At 45.9% G+C, this 18,427-nt stretch overlaps 1 protein-coding gene across 5 annotated transcripts in view; it reads right to left on the bottom strand.

The window, feature by feature from the left end:
• Positions 1-12,141: 12,141 nt before the first annotated feature.
• Positions 12,142-18,427, bottom strand: part of GALNT10 (polypeptide N-acetylgalactosaminyltransferase 10) — a 226,443-nt gene continuing 220,157 nt past the window's right edge. For all 5 annotated transcript variants that reach the window (XM_057541240.1, XM_057541241.1, XM_057541243.1 and 2 more), the window contains 2 exons: positions 16,740-16,889; positions 12,142-16,246 (listed from right to left, as the gene is read on the bottom strand). In XM_057541240.1, coding sequence (XP_057397223.1) covers positions 16,088-16,246; positions 16,740-16,889 — 309 coding nt within the window. In that variant the 3' untranslated portion in view covers positions 12,142-16,087. The remainder of the gene's footprint in view (positions 16,247-16,739; positions 16,890-18,427) is intronic.

Genomic DNA, 18,427 nt, shown 5'->3' with positions numbered 1-18,427 from the left:
GCGCCTGGCTACTTCCTGGACTCTGCTGGGATGGGTTCAAAGTAGAGAAAGTGGAAGAGGGAAGAGTTCCCCGGGTGAGGGAGGGGAACCGGGCCGCAGACTCTCCGGGCCCGGGAATGGATGGTTAGCAGGGTCCCGTCTGGACGCAGGCCCCGACTCCGGGTACGGAGGATCACTTTCGGGCGACAGAAGTGCAGACGTGGGCGGGGACGCAGAGGGAGAGATACGCGGAGGGGCATGTGAGGGGGGACCTAAAGGGGATAGAGAAACTGTCATGAGAGGTTCAGACAGGGTGAAACGGAAGGACCAGGGCCAGAGGACCCGCAGACCGGCGGGATAGAAATCGGATAGAAAGACAGTCGTGGCGGGAAAGACAGAGGGACGATCGGGACAGATAACGTGGAAAGACGTGCAGAAGAGGTGATGGGGGTCTGATGGCGGGTCTTGCAAGGTGGTCAGAAGCTTAGGGTGGCGGAGACCCCCCACTGTGGAGACTGGGACTGGCTTGGTCGGCGCGGAAAGAAAAGGAGAGAGGGAAGGGGACCCAAGGGGCTTGGGTGACCCTTCCGCTGGGAAGAATCGGAAGTCGGGATTAGGTCTGTAGGGTGGTCTAGGTGAACCGCGGGGAAGAGGAGGCGCTGCGCAGGAGATGTAGAAAAGGCTGGGCCAATCTCGGCGTGGAGAAGGGCTTGTCGTACTTTGGGCCCTCCCTGGAGCTCTGTAAACTGTAGCTTCTAATGCTTTAAGCCTCCGGGTTTACCCGCGAGGTGACCGCGCCCTGCAGAGCCCCGGAGCTTGGGGTTCGGCGCCCAGGACGTCAAACACACACCCAGGACTGTAGGGAAATCCTCTAATTCGGCACGCCTAGTCAGGCCACCTCTCCACTGGGTAGCCTGGGGACAAATGAGGGCCAAAGGCCCGAAGGGACTAGCCCAGGGTCAGGCAGTCATGCAGTCTTTTAGGGCTGGGCAGCATTTTCTCAGGGGGAGGGGCGTGGAGGGGACTGGGAGCGTTAGCTAAGCACGTGTACCTATTTTGATAGTACTAGGTGGCATTGAAGAGGCTTCTGGTTTGTGTCTTGTTGAAATCGGGAAGCTACCCGTTTTCATGTTTAGAAGCAGATGTCCTATGATCTTCAGTTTTCCTCAGTGGCCTTAAACGTATTTGTACCCACTAGCCTAGTAATTTCACATGTGGGTCAGCCATTTTAGGAAATCGGCCTACCGGAGAATATTTTATACACAACAATGTTCATTATGGGATTATTTATAATAGGAAAAATTTTTAAAGAACCAAAAGTTTCACAAGGGAAATGGTTAGATCAACAACCTAACATCTTAAGAATGAGATATTTTGCAGTCATTTGCATTCATAACATTAGTGTAAACGTTTTCTAAATAAAATAATTCACCACTGACTCTTCAACAAAGAGTTGATGAGTTGGAGAAGTGCTTTATTTACGTTAAGTTTAAAATACAGGATATAACATTGCATATGGGATATGATGTGTGTACATCTATGTTTTTAAAAAAAGAAAAAAGAAGAACAACTATTTGTGCCTAAGAAATACACCAAAGTACCAACAGTAATTATGATGGATATTTTTCTCCCTTTATTCTATCTTTGCATTTTCCCCGATAAATATTTCTTGCCTTTACAGTAGGAAAACATAGAATAAAAAATTAATGGAAAAAAGGCAAGTTGAGTAAGATTCTTCCCTCAGAGTTCATATATTCAAAAATAAATTATTGAGCACCTAATGTATACTCACTTCAGGCTTGGCCACACGAGGAAGATGAAATATAATCCTTGCTTTAAAAGAGGATAGCTTCTAGTAGGGGAGCTCAGACATCAACACAGAAAACAGCTGGGTATCTCTGTACAAGGCAGTGTGTGATGTTGCTTTCAAACCTGATTGGTATGGATAAGAGCGCCTACATTTCCCACATATATTTTTTTCAAAATAGCATTTGCATCCAGCGCCAGGCTACTGCAGTACACACAGTTTCTTCAGCACCAGCTTCCCCTGGCACTACCCTTCTGGTGGGGGAGGGGCAGGGGGTCCTTTTTCCTGGGTGCTCTATCTCAGCCCCAGGAGTATTGTCTGCTCCTTACATCTGCTATTCCTGTATTCTTTAGGGTTCTCTTTACTTCTTACTGGGCAATGCCTCATTACTACAGTCCCCTGTTACAATTAATAAATCTTTATATTAACCTTTCCCTGTTCAAATAACTGTGCGGTTTCTCTCCTAATTACCCCCAGCCTCTATGTATTTTCTTGGGGGCGGGGCACATGCTTTTAACCATCCTTTACATACAATTTCATAGTCTTTCTTCAAGGAAAGCTTTCTCATAAGCTTTTCCCATGTTGTTATATAGGTTAGTTCCAAATAGTAATATTTGGAAAAAATTCTGATCCCCTTGCTGAGGGAGTAAATCTGTAACTCCAGAGAGGAGATATAAATAAATATTCAGCTATTGAAGGAATCAATACAGGAGAGAAGGTTCTGTGGTCTTGTTCTGCTTTGTGTAGGATTTAAGATTCTTGAAACGGCCCAGAGAATCTGACTTGTTACATTTATAACTTTAGGTAATTAATCTACAACATACGGTTAAGTGCTTAGAAAGATCTGGCTTTTTAGATTTGTTAAGTCTGCCCTATTGGACATTTAAAGTGTTTGAGAAAATCAGGCATATTAATTTTGTAATTGTAGTCTGAAATGTCTAAGGAAATTTGATTAATTAAGGCTGTAAGTCTGTTAAATGTTTGAGGACTGAAGCTACTAAACTTAAGAATTAATTTAATAGTAATCAGAACAAGTGAAAGTGACTGTCCTTATCTTCATACGAAAAATTACTAGACTTATAATGGAATAACAAGATTTGTAAGTTGAACTTAAAGCCTTTAAGAAAAGCTAGGAAATATGTTAATATAAATGTTTCAGACATTAAAAAAAAAAAAAGAAAAGAAAAGCTAGGTTTTTAAATGGGCAACTTGAGTCAGTAACTATAACATTCTTTTCCATACCCAAACCTACCCCCAGATATTTAAAATTGCAGGTTGATAACCCCCAGCTTTATAATTCTAGCTGAGACCTCTCCTCTGAACTCCAGATAACAACATTCAGCTCTTTGCTTGGAATGCTCCAGAGGCATCACAGACCACGATGTTCAAGTTAACCTTCTCTGACACCCAAACTCATAAGTTGCAACCTACATCACCCGTGACTCTCCCTTCCTCTCACCCCACTCCAAGCCAACCCATCATCAAGGCACTTTCTTCTACTTCCAATAGATATTTAGAATCTGTCCTCTTGGCTTCATTTTCTGCAGCCAGCCGCCTAGCCCAGCCCACCATCATCTTTTGCCTGAAGTGTTTCACTGGCCTCTGAGCTGGTCACTAAGTCACTTGTTCTCTAGGGAGCATCTACACAAACCAGACCATGCCACACCCTCCTTAAGGCCCCTCACCGGCTTCCCAGTGCATTCTGACACTGCCCCCTGCCATCTCTTTGCCCTGCTCCCTGTGCCTCGGCTCTAATTATTCTTCTGTAAGTTCCTCAAAAAGGCCAAGCTCTTCCCTACCTCAAGGTCTCTGCACTGGCAGTTCCCTCTGACTGGAATGCTGTTCCACCTGCTCCTATATGGCTGGCTCCATCCCTCAAGCCTTAATGTAAATGTCATCTCCCCAGAGAGATTAAGAGCAGGTGGTTTCAGAGGGGGGCTTCCCTGGTGGCGCAGTGGTTGAGAATCTGCCTGCTAATGCAGGGGACACGGGTTTGAGCCCTGGTCTGGGAAGATCCCACATGCCACGGAGCGGCTGGGCCCGTGAGCCACAACTACTGAGCCTGTGCATCTGGAGCCTGTGCCCCGCAACGGGAGGGGCCGCGATAGTGAAAGGCCCGCGCACCGCGATGAAGAGCGGTCCCCACACCGCGATGAAGAGTGGCCCCCACTTGCCGCAACTAGAGAAAGCCCTCGCACGAACCAAAGACTCAACACAGCCAAAAATAAATAAATAAATAAATAAAGTAGCTATAAAAAAAAAAAAAAAGAGCAGGTGGTTTCCCCCGCCCATCTGTTCTCTGCTCAGTGTCTTTTCTTATTCGCATTCATCACAATATGCAATTAATCTCTTTTATTATTATTCTTTTTGTAGTGTGACTGTCTCTCCCATTACAATATAAGCTCCATGAAGGCAGGGACCACGTCTGTATTATTTGCTGCTGTAGCTCGAGTGCATACAACACTAATTCTCCAATTCTGGTGGCTACCAGAGTAGGGACTCAGTCAACGTTTTTTCAAGAAATTAAATATATTCAATGATACCAAGATATTTATTAAGTGAAAAAAGAAAAGATACAAAGCAGTATGTAGAGTATAAGTTCCATTTGTATTTCAAGAAAATTTTATACACACATTCATGCACATATATATATGAAGGATACACAAACTAGTAATTGTGGTTGCCTCTATGGTGGAGACTGCAGGTCAAGGAAGGAAAGGTAGAAAGAATTTGAAGTTAATAACGCTTTTTCCTATTTGAATATTTTACCACGTGACTATATTTCTTTTATAATAACGGTAAGAAAAATACCATCTTTTGGTACTGTTAGTAGGCGATACAGAATACCAAAAAAGTAGGAAGAATCTCAAAATAAAGGACAGTCATCTAAATGGAATAAATTTAGTCTTATTTTCCTCATTCAGAGTAGGGCGCCCTACTCTGAAGCACTTGGTTTGAATCCCAGCTCTGCCAATTTATCTGCTGTAGAACCATTGACAACTTAAACTATAAGAGCCTGAATTTTCTTCATCTATAGAATGAGATAATAGTACTTCTCTTGGGCTTCCCTGGTGGCGCAGTGGTTGAGAATCTGCCTGCTAATGCAGGGGACACGGGTTCGAGCCCTGGTCTGGGAAGATCCCACATGCCACGGAGCAGCTGGGCCCGTGAGCCACAGTTGCTGAGCCTGCGCGTCTGGAGCCTGTGCCCCGCAATGGGAGGGGCCGCGATAGAGAAAGGCCCGCGCACCGCGATGAAGAGCGGTCCCCGCACCGCGGTGAAGAGTGGCCCCCGCTTGCCGCAACTGGAGAAAGCCCTCGCACGAACCGAAGACCCAATACAGACAAAAAATAATAAATAAATAAATAAATAAATAAATAAGAAAATCCTTTAAAAAAAAAAAAATAGTACTTCTCTTACAGGGCTTTTGTGAAAATCAAATGTGATAAATGTAAAGCACTTAGCACAATGTCTTGCACATAGTAAGTGCTCAATAAGCGGTAGTTATTATTTCATATGTTACATGATGACACCTCTAAGCTTCCCATTGAGTTCAGGTTTCTGCATGTGAGGGAAAGAGACATCAAAGGACAAGACGGCAGGGTGGCACTGCTTATCTGCCAACTGTTCACTTTCCACATGGGCGGTCTCCATATCCATCTGCCCAGCAATGATTGGGAAAGTACTTGATTATTTTATTGCATCTTAATCACATAAAATTGTGTGAATGGAAAAGTGAAAGTACCAATAGTAGTGATGTGACGCATGTGCATATCAAGCAAGTGAGAATGGGAGAAAATGTTTGCAAATCATATATCTGATAAGGGACTTTTATACAGGATATATAAAGAACTCTTACAAGTCAATAATAAAAAGACAAGCCAATTAAAAAGTGGGCAAAGGGTTTGAATAGGTATTTCTCCAAAGAGTGTATACAAATGGTCAATAAGCACATGAAAAGATGCTCAACATCACTAATAATTAGGGAAATGTAAATGAAAACCACAATGAGATATTACTTTACACAAACTAGGATGGCTACAGTCAATAAGACAGACAACAGCAAGTGTTGGTGAAGATCTGAAGAAATTGAAACCTGCATCTATTGCTAGGAGGGATGCAAAGTGGTGACACCACTTTGGAAAAACAGTTTAGCAGCTACTCAAAATGTTAAACATAGAATTACCAGATGACCTAGCAATTCCACTTTTAGGTATCTACCCAAGAGAAATGAAAGGGTACATCTACACAGAAACCTGTACATGAATGTTCATAGCATTATTCACAATAGCCAAAAACATGGAAACAACCCAAATATCTATCAACTGATGAATGGATAAACAAAATTCTATCCAGAAGATGGAATATTATTCATCTATAAAAAGAAATCAAGTACTGATACATGCTACAGTATGGATAAACCTTGAAAACATTATGCTAAGTGAAGGCCAAACACAAAAGGTCATATATTTCATGATTCTATTTATGTGAAATGTCCAGAAATGGGAAATCCACAGAGACAGTAAGATTAGCAGTTGCCAACGGCTGAGGGGCTTGGGGTCGGGGGGCTGGGGTGGGGGGTGACCGCTAATGGGTACAGGGCTTCTTTCTAGCGGGACAGAAGTATTCTGGAATTAGGAAGTGGTGATGGCTGCACAACCTTGTGAATATACTAAGAACGTTGTATTATACACTTTAAATGGGTGAATTACAGCTCAATAAGGCTGTTTAAAAAAGGAAGTATGTGTATCATTAACTCTTTATAATTGATATAAAGATAGAAATAATTAGATTTCATGTGGAATCAAAAAATGGTACAAATGAAATTGTTTACAAAACAGAAATAGAGTCACAGATGTATAAAACAAACTTGGACGGTTACCAGGAGGGAAGTGGGGGCAGGGATGAATTGGGAGATTGGGATTGACATATACACACTACTATGTATAAAATAGATGACTAATAAGAACCTACTGTATAGCACAGGGAACTCTACTCAATACTCTGTAATGACCTCTGTGGGAAAAAGAATCTAAAAAAGAGTGGATATATGTGTAATTATATATGTATATGTGTAATTTTTGTATATATGTATAACTGATTCACTTTGCTGTACAGCAGAAGCTAACACAACATTGTAAATCAACTATACTCCAATAAAAATTTTTAAAAGATAACATTTTACTGACTTAAAACTGGAAAAAAAAGAGAAATAACTAGATTTATTGAAAGGAATGAATCTTTAGCCTCCACTGGATGTTCTTAAGCCTGCTTTTTAATTTGTGAAGGAAAACAATCAAATTGAAGTTATATTAGCCAAGACTGGATATATATCATCAAAGATTGTGTCCAAAAATGCAAGTGTAATTGGAAGAGTTATACCATATTTTATCACCTAGGAACAGATGTGCTCTGTTGACAGAATGCATTTGTTGTTTGACTTTTGAGCTTAGTCACATTTTCAGAAATGAATTTATGTATGGATGTAGGGGCCTGTGTATACTCTGTCATGGGGAAGGCAAAAATTCCCTTAGCCCTCTCCACTTCTTTCTTTAATGCTAGGTTACCAAGCAAGTTTCTAAGGAATAATTCAGCTGAGACTAGGAAACTGCATGTAATTATTTGCCTCCCTGGAAAATTCTAATGCCCATGAAAAAATCAAGTTTTGATTTATCCATCAATCTTCTGTGAGTGTGGTCAGGAAGAAGCCCCAGAAAGCTGTTTTATTTTGGCCCTCATTAAATATGCAACTAACAGTGACATAAATCATGAGTATTAATAAATCTCACAAAACGAAAATTCCAGAGATAGATAGGTATTTGGTTCAACAATAGCTCAACAATTTCCAAAGTCCGAATCAGTTCTGCTAAGAGCTGGGGATAAAATGGTGAGCAGTACAGAAAGAGCATTACCCTCATGAAGTCCAGTGGAGGAGAAAGACATCAAACACCTAAATGAAGGAATAAAATAACTGATAATTAAAATAATCCTCATTTGCTAATTTTGTGTTTGCAAATTTGCCTACTCACTAAAACGTACTTGTAACCTCAAAACCAATACTTGCTGCACTTTTGAGGTCACTTCTGGACGTGTGCATGTGTAGAGTGGAGAAAAATTGGAGTCACCCACCACGCATGTTCCCAGCTGAGGTCAATTCAGCTCTCACACTGTAAACAAAAGTCCTTCTTGCCATCTTATTCTGTGTTGCACTGTTTACATTTTTGTGCTTTAGTTGATGGCTTTGGTTTAAAATGCCCTGTAAGCACAGTGCTGAGGTACTGCCTAGCGTTCCTAAGCACAGAAGGCTGGGATGTGCCTGACGGAGAAAAGATACATGTTAGGTAAGTTTCATTGAGGCATGAGTTATAGTGTTGTTGGCTGTGAGTTCAACGTGAATGAATTAATGATCTATATGAAATGAAGTGTCTTTAAACAGAAATGCACATAAAACAAGGTTATGTATTGATGGCTTGATGAAAATGTGGTGACCAGAGGCTGGCAGGAACCTAATCCTGTGCTTCCCCTAGGAGCGATGGGTCTGTATTCGCTCATTTGGTGTCCATGGTGACTTTATAGAACGAAACTGCTGTGAATCACGAGAACAGACTGTGTTATTAGGATAAGTGTGAGGAGGGGAGCTACAGAGGTGCTGAGAATGAGTGAATGATGTGTTTGGGTCTGTTCTTGACAGAGAAGCTTCTGGGGTGAGGTGACAGTTGGGCTGAGACCCAAAGGGTGAAAAGAAGCTGCAGAGCAGGTGGAGAACATTCCAAGCAGAGGGACCAGTGGGGTCTGGAGGTGGGAAAGCCTTGGCCTGTGTGGGCACCTAAGCCCTGTTAGGACGTGATGGAGAAGCAGGCAGGGGCCAGCTCCAAAGGACCTTTTGGGCCTGGCTAAAAAGTTTGGGTCTTATTCTAAAGGCCTGGAGTAAAGCTGCAAGCTGTAAAATAGTGCAAACTGCAACCTGTAGGCAGTGCAGCGGGAATCAAGTTATTCTCTTCTCACCTGTCTGTGTCCTTGTTTGTTCTCATCACTAGGCTCTAGAGGTTGCAGGTGGTCCCTTATTTACCTGTCTTTTTCCAGGGCCGAGGACAGAGCTGGGATAAACCACTCTGGGCACACAGCATGGACCACCACGAGCCCACAGTACATGTTTCAGTATGGTTTGTTGATTGAATTCTGCAGCTGTAGCTGTGAAGCAACCGTAGCGAGGACTCTCCTAGAACCTGGACAAATCTGGAATTTCGGCCTCTGCCTCCCAGGCTGACTGATAGGCCAGCGGTGGGGAAGCTGAGCTCTCAGCTCCAGCAAAGGCAGACCCTCCATCCCCTTCTCCCCATCCCCAGGCAGGAGCTGGCAGGAGATCAGACGCTGCTTCAATTTCAAGTAGCTCATGAACGAAGGCTGTAAAGTTGCTAAGAAACCTGCTTTTTCTGAGGGCTCACCGTGTGTTCTTTTGTTTCTATGGCGTTGTGTGTGTGAGAGTGGGTGTGAAGTGTGCCCGGGGCTGTCACCCTGCCAACCTGAATCAAGTCAGACTTGAAGGCAAGAGCCGCAGGCCGCCCTGAGCACCATTTGGGACGCCAGGTATTGCCAAGCTGGGCAGCCCAGGCATTGAGGGTGAACAAAAGAGGAGCCAGCTGCCTGAGGCCAGAGATTGGCAGAGCTGTGAGCAGCTGCAGGAAGGAAGCTTCGGATGCTGAGTCCTGGACCCACTTCACCAGAAGCCCAGAAGCTCGAGGGTGGGAGACACCAATAATAGAACCAGGAGGGGATCCCATCCCGTAGCTGAACTTGGAAAATAAATCCTTAACACGATCTGGGCCATTGCAAAATACTGGATGCAAGATTTGTGGAACTAGAATATTCCAGGTTGACCGTTATCTAATTTGCTCCCCTTCTTCTCATGGTTGTAAGGAGAATCTGAGGCCCAGGGAGAGGAAGGGACTTTCTCAAGGGCAAATAGCATATAACAAACATAGTAGAACTCACTATAGGATCTGTGAGCTGTGAGTGGAGGAAAAAAAGGCCTGAAGTGTAATCTGAAACTAGATTATTCATCCATTTGTCCATTCATCAAATACTTATTGAGTCCTAAGTGCCAGGAGCCCCGAAGTCCCAACCCCACCGCGAGAAAAGGAAAATGCAAACCTTTGAGCACACTGGCAAATTCTCTGAATCTGTTTCCCAATAAGTATGCCAACAACACAAAAGAGCTCCCACTGTGTGTCCGGCTAAGTGCTTTTTTACCTTGAATTCTCCTCTTGCTTGCAGACTTGGGAGGATGAGGGGCTAAAACGGATGAGAAACGTGATCTTCTCCCCTCCCCCCCTCAGCTGTCAGTGACTTTGAGAGGCACCTGAGGGCCAGTTGCCCTGGATTTGTTTCTCACTCTTCGGGCTCCAGGTGCCTAGTACGTGCCTAGCACCTTGAGCAACTCATTCCTGGCTCTAGACGTCCGTCAAAGGCACAACTGACGCTCTCACTCTGCCCAAACCCTTTAATGGTCCCTGCTGCTTTTTTTTATTTTTTATTTTTTTATTTATTATTTTAATTTTTGGCTGTGTTGGGGCTTCGTTTCTGCGCGAGGGCTCTCTCCAGCTGCGGTGAGCGGGGGCCACTCTTCATCGCGGTGCGCGGGCCTCTCACTATCGTGGCCTCTCCTGTTGAGGAGCAGAGGCTCCAGACGCTCAGGCTCAGTAGTTGTGGCTCACGGGCCCAGTCGCTCCGCGGCACGTGGGATCTTCCCAGACCAGGGCTCGAACCCGTGTCCCCCGCACTGGCAGGCAGACTCTCAACCACTGCGCCACCAGGGAAGCCCCGTCCCTGCTGCTTTTAAAATAAAGATCAGAGACTCGGTAACAAGGCCCGCAAGGCCCCGCCGGGCCTGGCTCGGTTTGCCCCTCCTTCTCGTCTCCTCTGTCTCTCCCACTCTGCTCCAGCTCACTGACCTTCATACCTGTCATGCTCTCCCCACAGGGTCTTTGCCCAGGCTGCCCCTACACCTGGAATGTTCTTTCCTCCCTTTATTTCCTAGTAAAATCTTTTTAAAGAAACCATTAAAATGTTTAGAATTCATGGGTGATAAAAGATTTTTCAAACAACAACAACAACAAAAAACACGAGTTACAAAAGACAATTATCTACCTTCCTGTTCCAGGGCTCAAACCTGCCGCAGTGGCCGGCGATCAGATCCCCCTTTCTGTTCATCAGCCTTCTCCAAGCCACGGTCCACAGCGCCCTCTAGTGGGCTCTGAACGACAGCACCAGGATAGCTTCTGTTCATGGCCTCCTGCAGCCCCACTCCAAGACTCAGCCACAGGAGCACAGGTGGAGCTGGAAGCATCATCAAAAGACTCACTTCACGGGCTTCCCTGGTGGCGCAGTGGTTGAGAGTCTGCCTGCCAATGCAGGGGACACGGGTTCGAGCCCTGGTCTGGGAAGATCCCACATGCCGTGGAGCAACCAGGCCCGTGAGCCACAACTACTGAGCCTGCGCGTCTGGAGCCTGTGCTCCGCAACAAGAGAGGCCGCGATAATGAGAGGCCCCTGCTCGCCGCAACTAGAGAAAGCCCTCACACAGAAACGAAGACCCAACACAGAAATAAATAAATAAATAAATAAATAATAAATAAATGTGAATAAAAAAAATTATTAAAAAAAAAAAAACTCACTTCACTGTGTAAAACTGGGACCTAGCTAGGGGGCAGGATTTGCACAAGATCTCACCGAGTCTGTTGCAGAGCCGGGGCAACCAGTGTTCTTTCCACTCCGTGGTATTACATAATTGAATACTCAGAAGCATCACAATGCTTTGGTAAGCAGGGACTTGTGGCTCATGGGTGAACATAAGACATGAGCTAAGCCTGTTTCATATTTTCACTGAAATCCTCCACTCGTGGGTGTGGTCTTTGGGTGTAAGACCCTTTGTGGGCTACCCCGCCTAAGCCTGTGAACTCCTTCTGTGCCTCCAACATGGGAACTCCTTCCTGCCTCAGGGCCTTTGCACTGCCTGTTCCCTTTGCCCGGAATGCTCCTCCACCAAACTGCCTCTTGGCTCATACTCCCTCCTCATATCATCCATCTCTCACGGAGGCATTCCCTGAGTATCCTACCTCACATTGATCCCTACCCCAGTCTCTAAAATACCTTGTTTATATCCTTCATAGCCCTATTCACACCTGAAATCATGGTGGTGAGTTGTCTGAGGTCTGCCTTCCTCTCTAGAACGATGGCTGTTGGGAATTTATTCTGGACCTAGCAGAGGCCCTGGGCACAGAGCGGGTGCTTGACGAATACACGGGGAATGATGGACTGGAGAATGGCGCAGCACAAGGAATTAGCCAGAGACCACATTAGAGAAAAAGTCTGGAGGTTTACTCAACAACAGTCACAATCACAGTTGTACATGGTAAGTCAGGTCTTCACAAAGGCTCACTTTTCCAGGCAGGAGATGAGAGGTTGGTGGTCTTGAGCTTTCTCTATGGAATTCCAGGTCTGACTTCTCAAATATTCCTTGCTTGGAATCCCTTTGGGATCCACCTTCAAGCCTGTAACAGAGCAGGACCCTGACCTTGTGGGCTGGCATGGCTGAATCAAAGCCATTTTGGGAGTGGATGTTAAGAGGACCTTGTCGCTTGGAATGTAGGCCCAACTCCCACCCCAAAGGTGACAGTGGGCCTTGGCTCAAGATCAAGTTTGAACAAACATATTACTTGGATTTTCATAAAAAATGCATCAGTTGAAAGCAGAAAAGAATTCCAGGACAGAACTCACTCCTTGCCCTTCTCCCACACTTAGAAATCTTCAGAAAACTTAATTAAAAATGCATTGCCTTCTAAGAATTACAAAGGATCACCCAATCTGTGCAAACAAGGGATCCCTGAAGCAAGGAGTCCAGATTTCTCAGTTACTGCTGTAAAGTGCTTCGCCACTCTTTTGAAACTTCAGAGACGAAAAGTAGAGATGCACAGAAAGAAATATGGTGTCATCTTCAAGCACATCACCTATTTCTTAAGGAGAAAAAGAAATTCAACAGGTGGCGAATATAATGTGGACTTTGGGAATCCAACAAGATTCAACAAGAACTACATCTTCAACAAGAACGGCTCTTCCTCCCCAGGTCCTAAGGTTGTATCTCCCATTAGATCTCTTTTGTGGATGTACTCCCTTCTGCCTCTGAGCTATTTCTTCCAAAAATAGGGAACTGATAGCTCCTGGACGGTTTTAAAAGTTGAAAGCTCCAACTGGAAGCACAAGGTGGAATGGCTTTTCACACATGTGCCTGCACGCTTAGCCACCTCCTCCAAGGCCTTGTACTGACAGTGAAGATGCTCTCTGCATTCCAAAATGTTTCTGGAGTCCCCCTTTGGAAAGGCTGCTGGTGGGCCACACAGGCATGATACTTCCTAGCCATACCCTGTTTTGTGACCTCATGCTCAGAAGAAAGGCTTTAAAGGAAAAAGGGTCCACATTCTCACACATTACCTGGCTGACAGCACCTCCACAGGCTCCTGGCTGTTTGACTGACCATCAGCCGGGGTGGAGCAGGGACCTGGATCCTCGAGCCAGGTGGTTTTCCAAAATGAAGACAGAACAATGGGTGGCTAGTATGTGCGTTCAGTTGGCCAGTTAACAAATGGACTTCTCTCCTTCCTTCCTTGATTACAGGCTATGTCAAGTCTCGGCACCTACAGATGTGGGCTCAGCAATTACAAATGCCAGAGTGCTCGGAGGACCTGCCCATCCCTTGTTGAGGGTGCAAAACCAGACTCAAAAGGAGAACCAAAGGATGGAAAAGAGGACGACTGAGGACTGCTTGCCGCTGCTCCTGCTTTCCACATGCGTCCTGTCACCCACTTGGAGTGGGACCATTTGGAAACCTAGCCAGTGCTCCGCACGCCACCTGGGCGTGGGATTGGGGGCTGCAGGCGTGGCTTCCAAACAGGGCCCTCTCCCAGGGGCTGCTGAGGCCCTTCTTGGCCACAGACTAAACGAGCCATCCAGTCACCCTTTAAATTTGGGGTGTTACTTGCATTAAACGGAATAACTTCTGGCATCTGGCCCTTGGGAGGCATTGCTGTCTCAGATCCTGCTCTAGGCCCAACGCCTCCTGCTTGAAATTAGACATTAAGACACACACACTCATCCAACAGGAACTGCACACACCACCAAAAATGTTTCCCCTCCCCCCCAACCCCGTCCCTTTATGTCTAGCAAGGCACTAGGAAATGATTCAAGTTTAGGGATTGGCTGTACATTTGCATTTTTTCTTTTTAAAAGGCACAGTTTTTATTTTAATGATGCTGAATTACTCTCTGATGATGAATCCTAACTCAGTTCTCCCAAATTGCGACACTCTTGTTATCCTAGATTCTGGAATGGGTCTCATCTTTGACTCCTTCCCTCAGAGGGCCACTTCTAAAGATACAGACTCCCTTGGAAAAGACACCAGGGATCGACAAGCAGGCTTTGTAAGCACGGGGCCGCCTCTCCTGCGGGCAGGTGGCCAGAGCAGGGCTTGTGCTGAGGCAGAAGTGGAAGTGACACTTTGCCCGCTGCACGCTTAATCGGGGTGGTGGTGGCCGGGAGTGTTTACTTCCCTCCCCAGATAATTGACAGCCTTGAGATCAGCCAGCATCTCAAAGGCAGATTCGTGGCTCTGCTCCCAGATTTATGTCTCAGTTATTTCATTGGTAAATAACACAATCGAGAGGCTCGACTCTAATTGGAATACTGATTCAAGGACTTCCTGGGCTAGCTGGCAGAAGCCGTGGGCTGTAGACTGCGATTTCCATTTCTGAATCAGTGGGTGGCAGGCTGGTTACAGAAACACTTCCTATTAGTTTGGGAGCCCTCTGGGAGGCTGACACATAATTAACAAAGCAAAAGGTAAACACAAAGGACCGGCATGGAGCTAGGTGCACGTCTGTTCATGGGACACTGGGATCTGTTCTCCACTGCAGCTGTGACCATGGTGGCAGGTGGCAGGGCTTCAGGTCTGGGCTGAGGACCTGTGTCACACCAAGGCCTCCGGTAAGAGCTGATGGACACAGGTCCCCTGCCCCCTCCCCCAGCACCACCAACCTTGGACTTCACAGATTGTCTCTAGGCTGGGGGCTGCCTCGAATGTTTTACACTTGGCTGGCTAATCACAGCATCCTAGAAATCCATATTGGATGCTAGAATACCAGAATCCTATGTGGCATTCTAGTTTGTGATCACAGTACAGAGTTCTTTAAAAATTCTAGAATTCCATATGAGAACCAGAACCACGATGAGTCAGAGGCTAGGCATCGTGCCCACGGTCCACCCTGGGGGCCTCCGGACCTCACACCTCTGTTCCTCTCCTGAGGCAGGCAATTGGCCGAGAGAGAGAGAGAGAGAGAGAGAGAGAGAGAGAGAGAGAGAGAGAGGGAGAGAGAGAGGGAGAGAGAGATGGAAGCACTGATGAGGGAAATTCAGCCAGAATTTCTAGTTTGGAGGTCTTTTACTGGGCCCGTGCCACAGGCCCAAGGCCATCTGAAACACAGTCCTGAAAAGCTGGTGGCTGGGCTGTCCTTGTGCCCGGAGAGCACTAAAATGGGCATTTCGAGTACCCTGAGAGCAAGGGGAGACATCCCGTCTGTCCACGGCTGCAAAGGAATATCTGCGGGTCACGCTGCTGCCCCCAGGCCTGGCAGTTGGCCAGTGGTCAGTACTGAACACTCGGAGGGCCCGAGGCATGGCTTTCGACTGCATCTCCTGGGGCTGTGACAGAGAACAGACGCTGGGCAGGCAAAAATTCAAAAGCTGAAACCAGTGGCCCTAAGAAAGACTTTTTCCCTTCTGCTGCAGATGGGTGGCACTGGTACTAAAAGCTGCCCCCCTACAGACAGAATTTGTCTCTCTCTCTGCAGGACTGTCATGTATGAGCCACCTGAAGGCTAGGCAGCCTCGGAGGACTCATTTTAGGGTGGTCTAGGGCTGCCCTGGCAGTCCTCCCGCATAATGCTCAAGGGAACGTGGTGACAAAGTTGAAAAGGCTCTCCTGGATTTCCATGATGCCGCCAGGGGTGCAGCAGGCTCTGCTCTTGAGCGGGGCCTCTTGTGGGGTCTGCTCTCTATCCCGCCTCCACCACTCGGGGCCTGCAGGGCCAGGCAGACACCTGGCCCAGCTTCAAGCGCCCCCTCTGCCCTGGCCCGGCTGGCCAGCAGCTTTTATGTGATGGAGTCCGCAGAAGCCCTGCCTCTCCTGGGAGAGGGAGGCTGCAGTGAATGCCGGAGAGGACCCTGCCAGGCCTGCCATGGGAACGTGAAGGCTCAGTTGCTATTGAATTTTTCCAAGACTGTTGAGTTGGTGTGTTCAAACAGCCACTGCTGAGTGGGAGAGGAGGGGTTGCAGGTGTTCATGAAGATCCTGTGGTCACGTTCACTGCAGTCCATGCAACTGCCGCTGACGGGGTGATACAGGGTCTGGTCCTGCAAAACAGGCAGGTTATCAGCCAGGCCACGCTGGGGAGGTGAACAAACAGCAGCAGCGGTAACAGCAAGGAGGCAGGGAGGCTCGCAGACCTGTCTGGCTCTCCTCTCGAGCACACAGTGGGCACTGCCCACCTCCCTTGCAGCTGGCCTTGTCACGTGCCTGAACTGTGCCCGCTGGGATGCGGGCAGAAGTGATGCCTGCCACTTCCGGGCCGGGGCCCTAATCACTGCCCATCTCCAGTCAAATTTCATTGGCTTTCAAGGTGGTTTTTTTTAAAGAAATGGGCTCAGCTGCCCACATTTAAGATTCTAGAGACTTCAAATAAAAAGCTGAATTTCTGCTTTCTCTTGATGACTGGAGAGTCGGGCATGGTAGGTCTGTGGAACAAATGTGTGAGGGAGGGGCTCTGGGGAGCAGGAGTGAGGCACCACATTTTTTTTTTTTTTTTAAATCAAGCAGGCTTCCCTGTTCCCCCACACCCTGTCTTACTTTGCGGTACTTCCACAGCTGGTTGCCCTTCATGCTGTGGCAGTCGTAGAGGGTGACGGGGCTGGTGTGGGAGATGGCGTCGAAGCAGAACTTCTTGGTGTGCTGGGGGTCTCCAGGCCGGATGTCCTCTCTCCAGGTGAAGGTGAACACCTGTACACACAGGCACATCGTGACGCGGGCAGCAAAGCTAGGGAACTCTCTTTTTTTGTAATTATGGGGAATTTTAAACACAGGGGTCCAGAAAAAAGTTTATTGACCACACCTGTCCCAGTGACCCAGCTTCGAGGATTACCAACTCACGGCAAATCTTGTTACAGCCTTACCCTCACCATATCCCACCCACACGTTATTTTGAAGCAAATCCTGGACATCCTGCCACACCAGGTGTCATGACTTCAGTAAATGCCATGATAACAATGAAAAGTTACCACAGAATCTTCCATGTCATCAAATATCTTGAGTTCAAGTGTTCTCAGACTGCCTTACACGTTTCTTTTCACAGTCTGTTTGAATCAGGATCCAAACCAGGTTCACATATTGTATTTGGTGGATAAACTTTCTTTTCAGCAGCTTTACTGAACAATATTTGGCATGCGATAAATTGCCCACATTTAAGTGTACAGTTTGATACGTTTTGACATAGTTGACAGCCGTGAAACCATCATCATCGTCAAGGTAGTGGACGTATCCATCACCCCAAAAGCACCCTCACACACCTCTGTAATCTTTTCCTCCTGTCCCTCTCCACTCCTCATGCCCCTAGGCAATCACTCCTCTGCTTCCCATCACTAGAGATTAGTTCACAATTTCTAGAATTTCATATAAAAGGAATCAGACAGTATGTATTTTTTTGGTCTGATTTATTTCACTCAACACAATTCTGTTGAGAGTCATCCATGTTATAACAACATTTATTAGTAGTTCATTCCTTGTTATGGTCAAGTATTATTTCACTGCATGGTACTCAGTTTACCTGTTCTTGGATATTTGGGTTGTTTTCAGTTTTTGGTTATTTAAAATAGAGCTGCTATGAACACGTGTGTACCAGCCATTGTATGGACGTATACATAATTTCTTCTCTCGTGGATAAATCCCTTGAAAAGGGATGGCTGGATCCATGTGTAACTTTCCAAGAAACTGCCAAACTGGTTTCCAAAGTGGTTGTACCAGTCGCATTCCCACCAGCGGTGTGTGCATGGTTCCAATTCATCTACATCCTTGTCAACCCTTGGTATGGTCAGTCTTTTTAATAGATTATCATTTCAATTTCCATTTCTCTAATAACTATGAAGTTAAGCATGTTTGATGTGTTTATTTGCCACTGACATGCCTTCTTTGCTAAAAATGTCTGTACATACCTTTTGCCCATTTTTAAATTGCATTGCTTATTTTCTTATTAAGTTTTGAGAAATTTTATACTCTAAATATAAGTTCTTTATCAGATATATGCTTTGTAAACATTTTCTCCCTGTCTGTGGCTTGCTTTTCTATTTTCTCAACAGTATCTTTTAAAGAACAGAAGTTTTTCATTTTGAAGAAGTCCAATTTATCAATTTTTTTCTTTTATGAATTGTCTTTTGGTGTTGTATCTAAGAAATCATGGCTTGGGTTACCAAGGTCACAAACAGTTGTGCCTATGTTTTCTTCTAAAATATTTTGTTTTAGGTTTTATGTTTAGGTCAATGCTC

This window comes from Balaenoptera acutorostrata, chromosome 2, assembly GCF_949987535.1.
Source record: "Balaenoptera acutorostrata chromosome 2, mBalAcu1.1, whole genome shotgun sequence".
Taxonomy (NCBI): Eukaryota; Metazoa; Chordata; class Mammalia; order Artiodactyla; family Balaenopteridae; genus Balaenoptera; species Balaenoptera acutorostrata.
The sequence above is the reverse complement of the archived record's forward strand: the minus strand, read 5'-3'. Positions and strand labels throughout refer to the sequence as shown.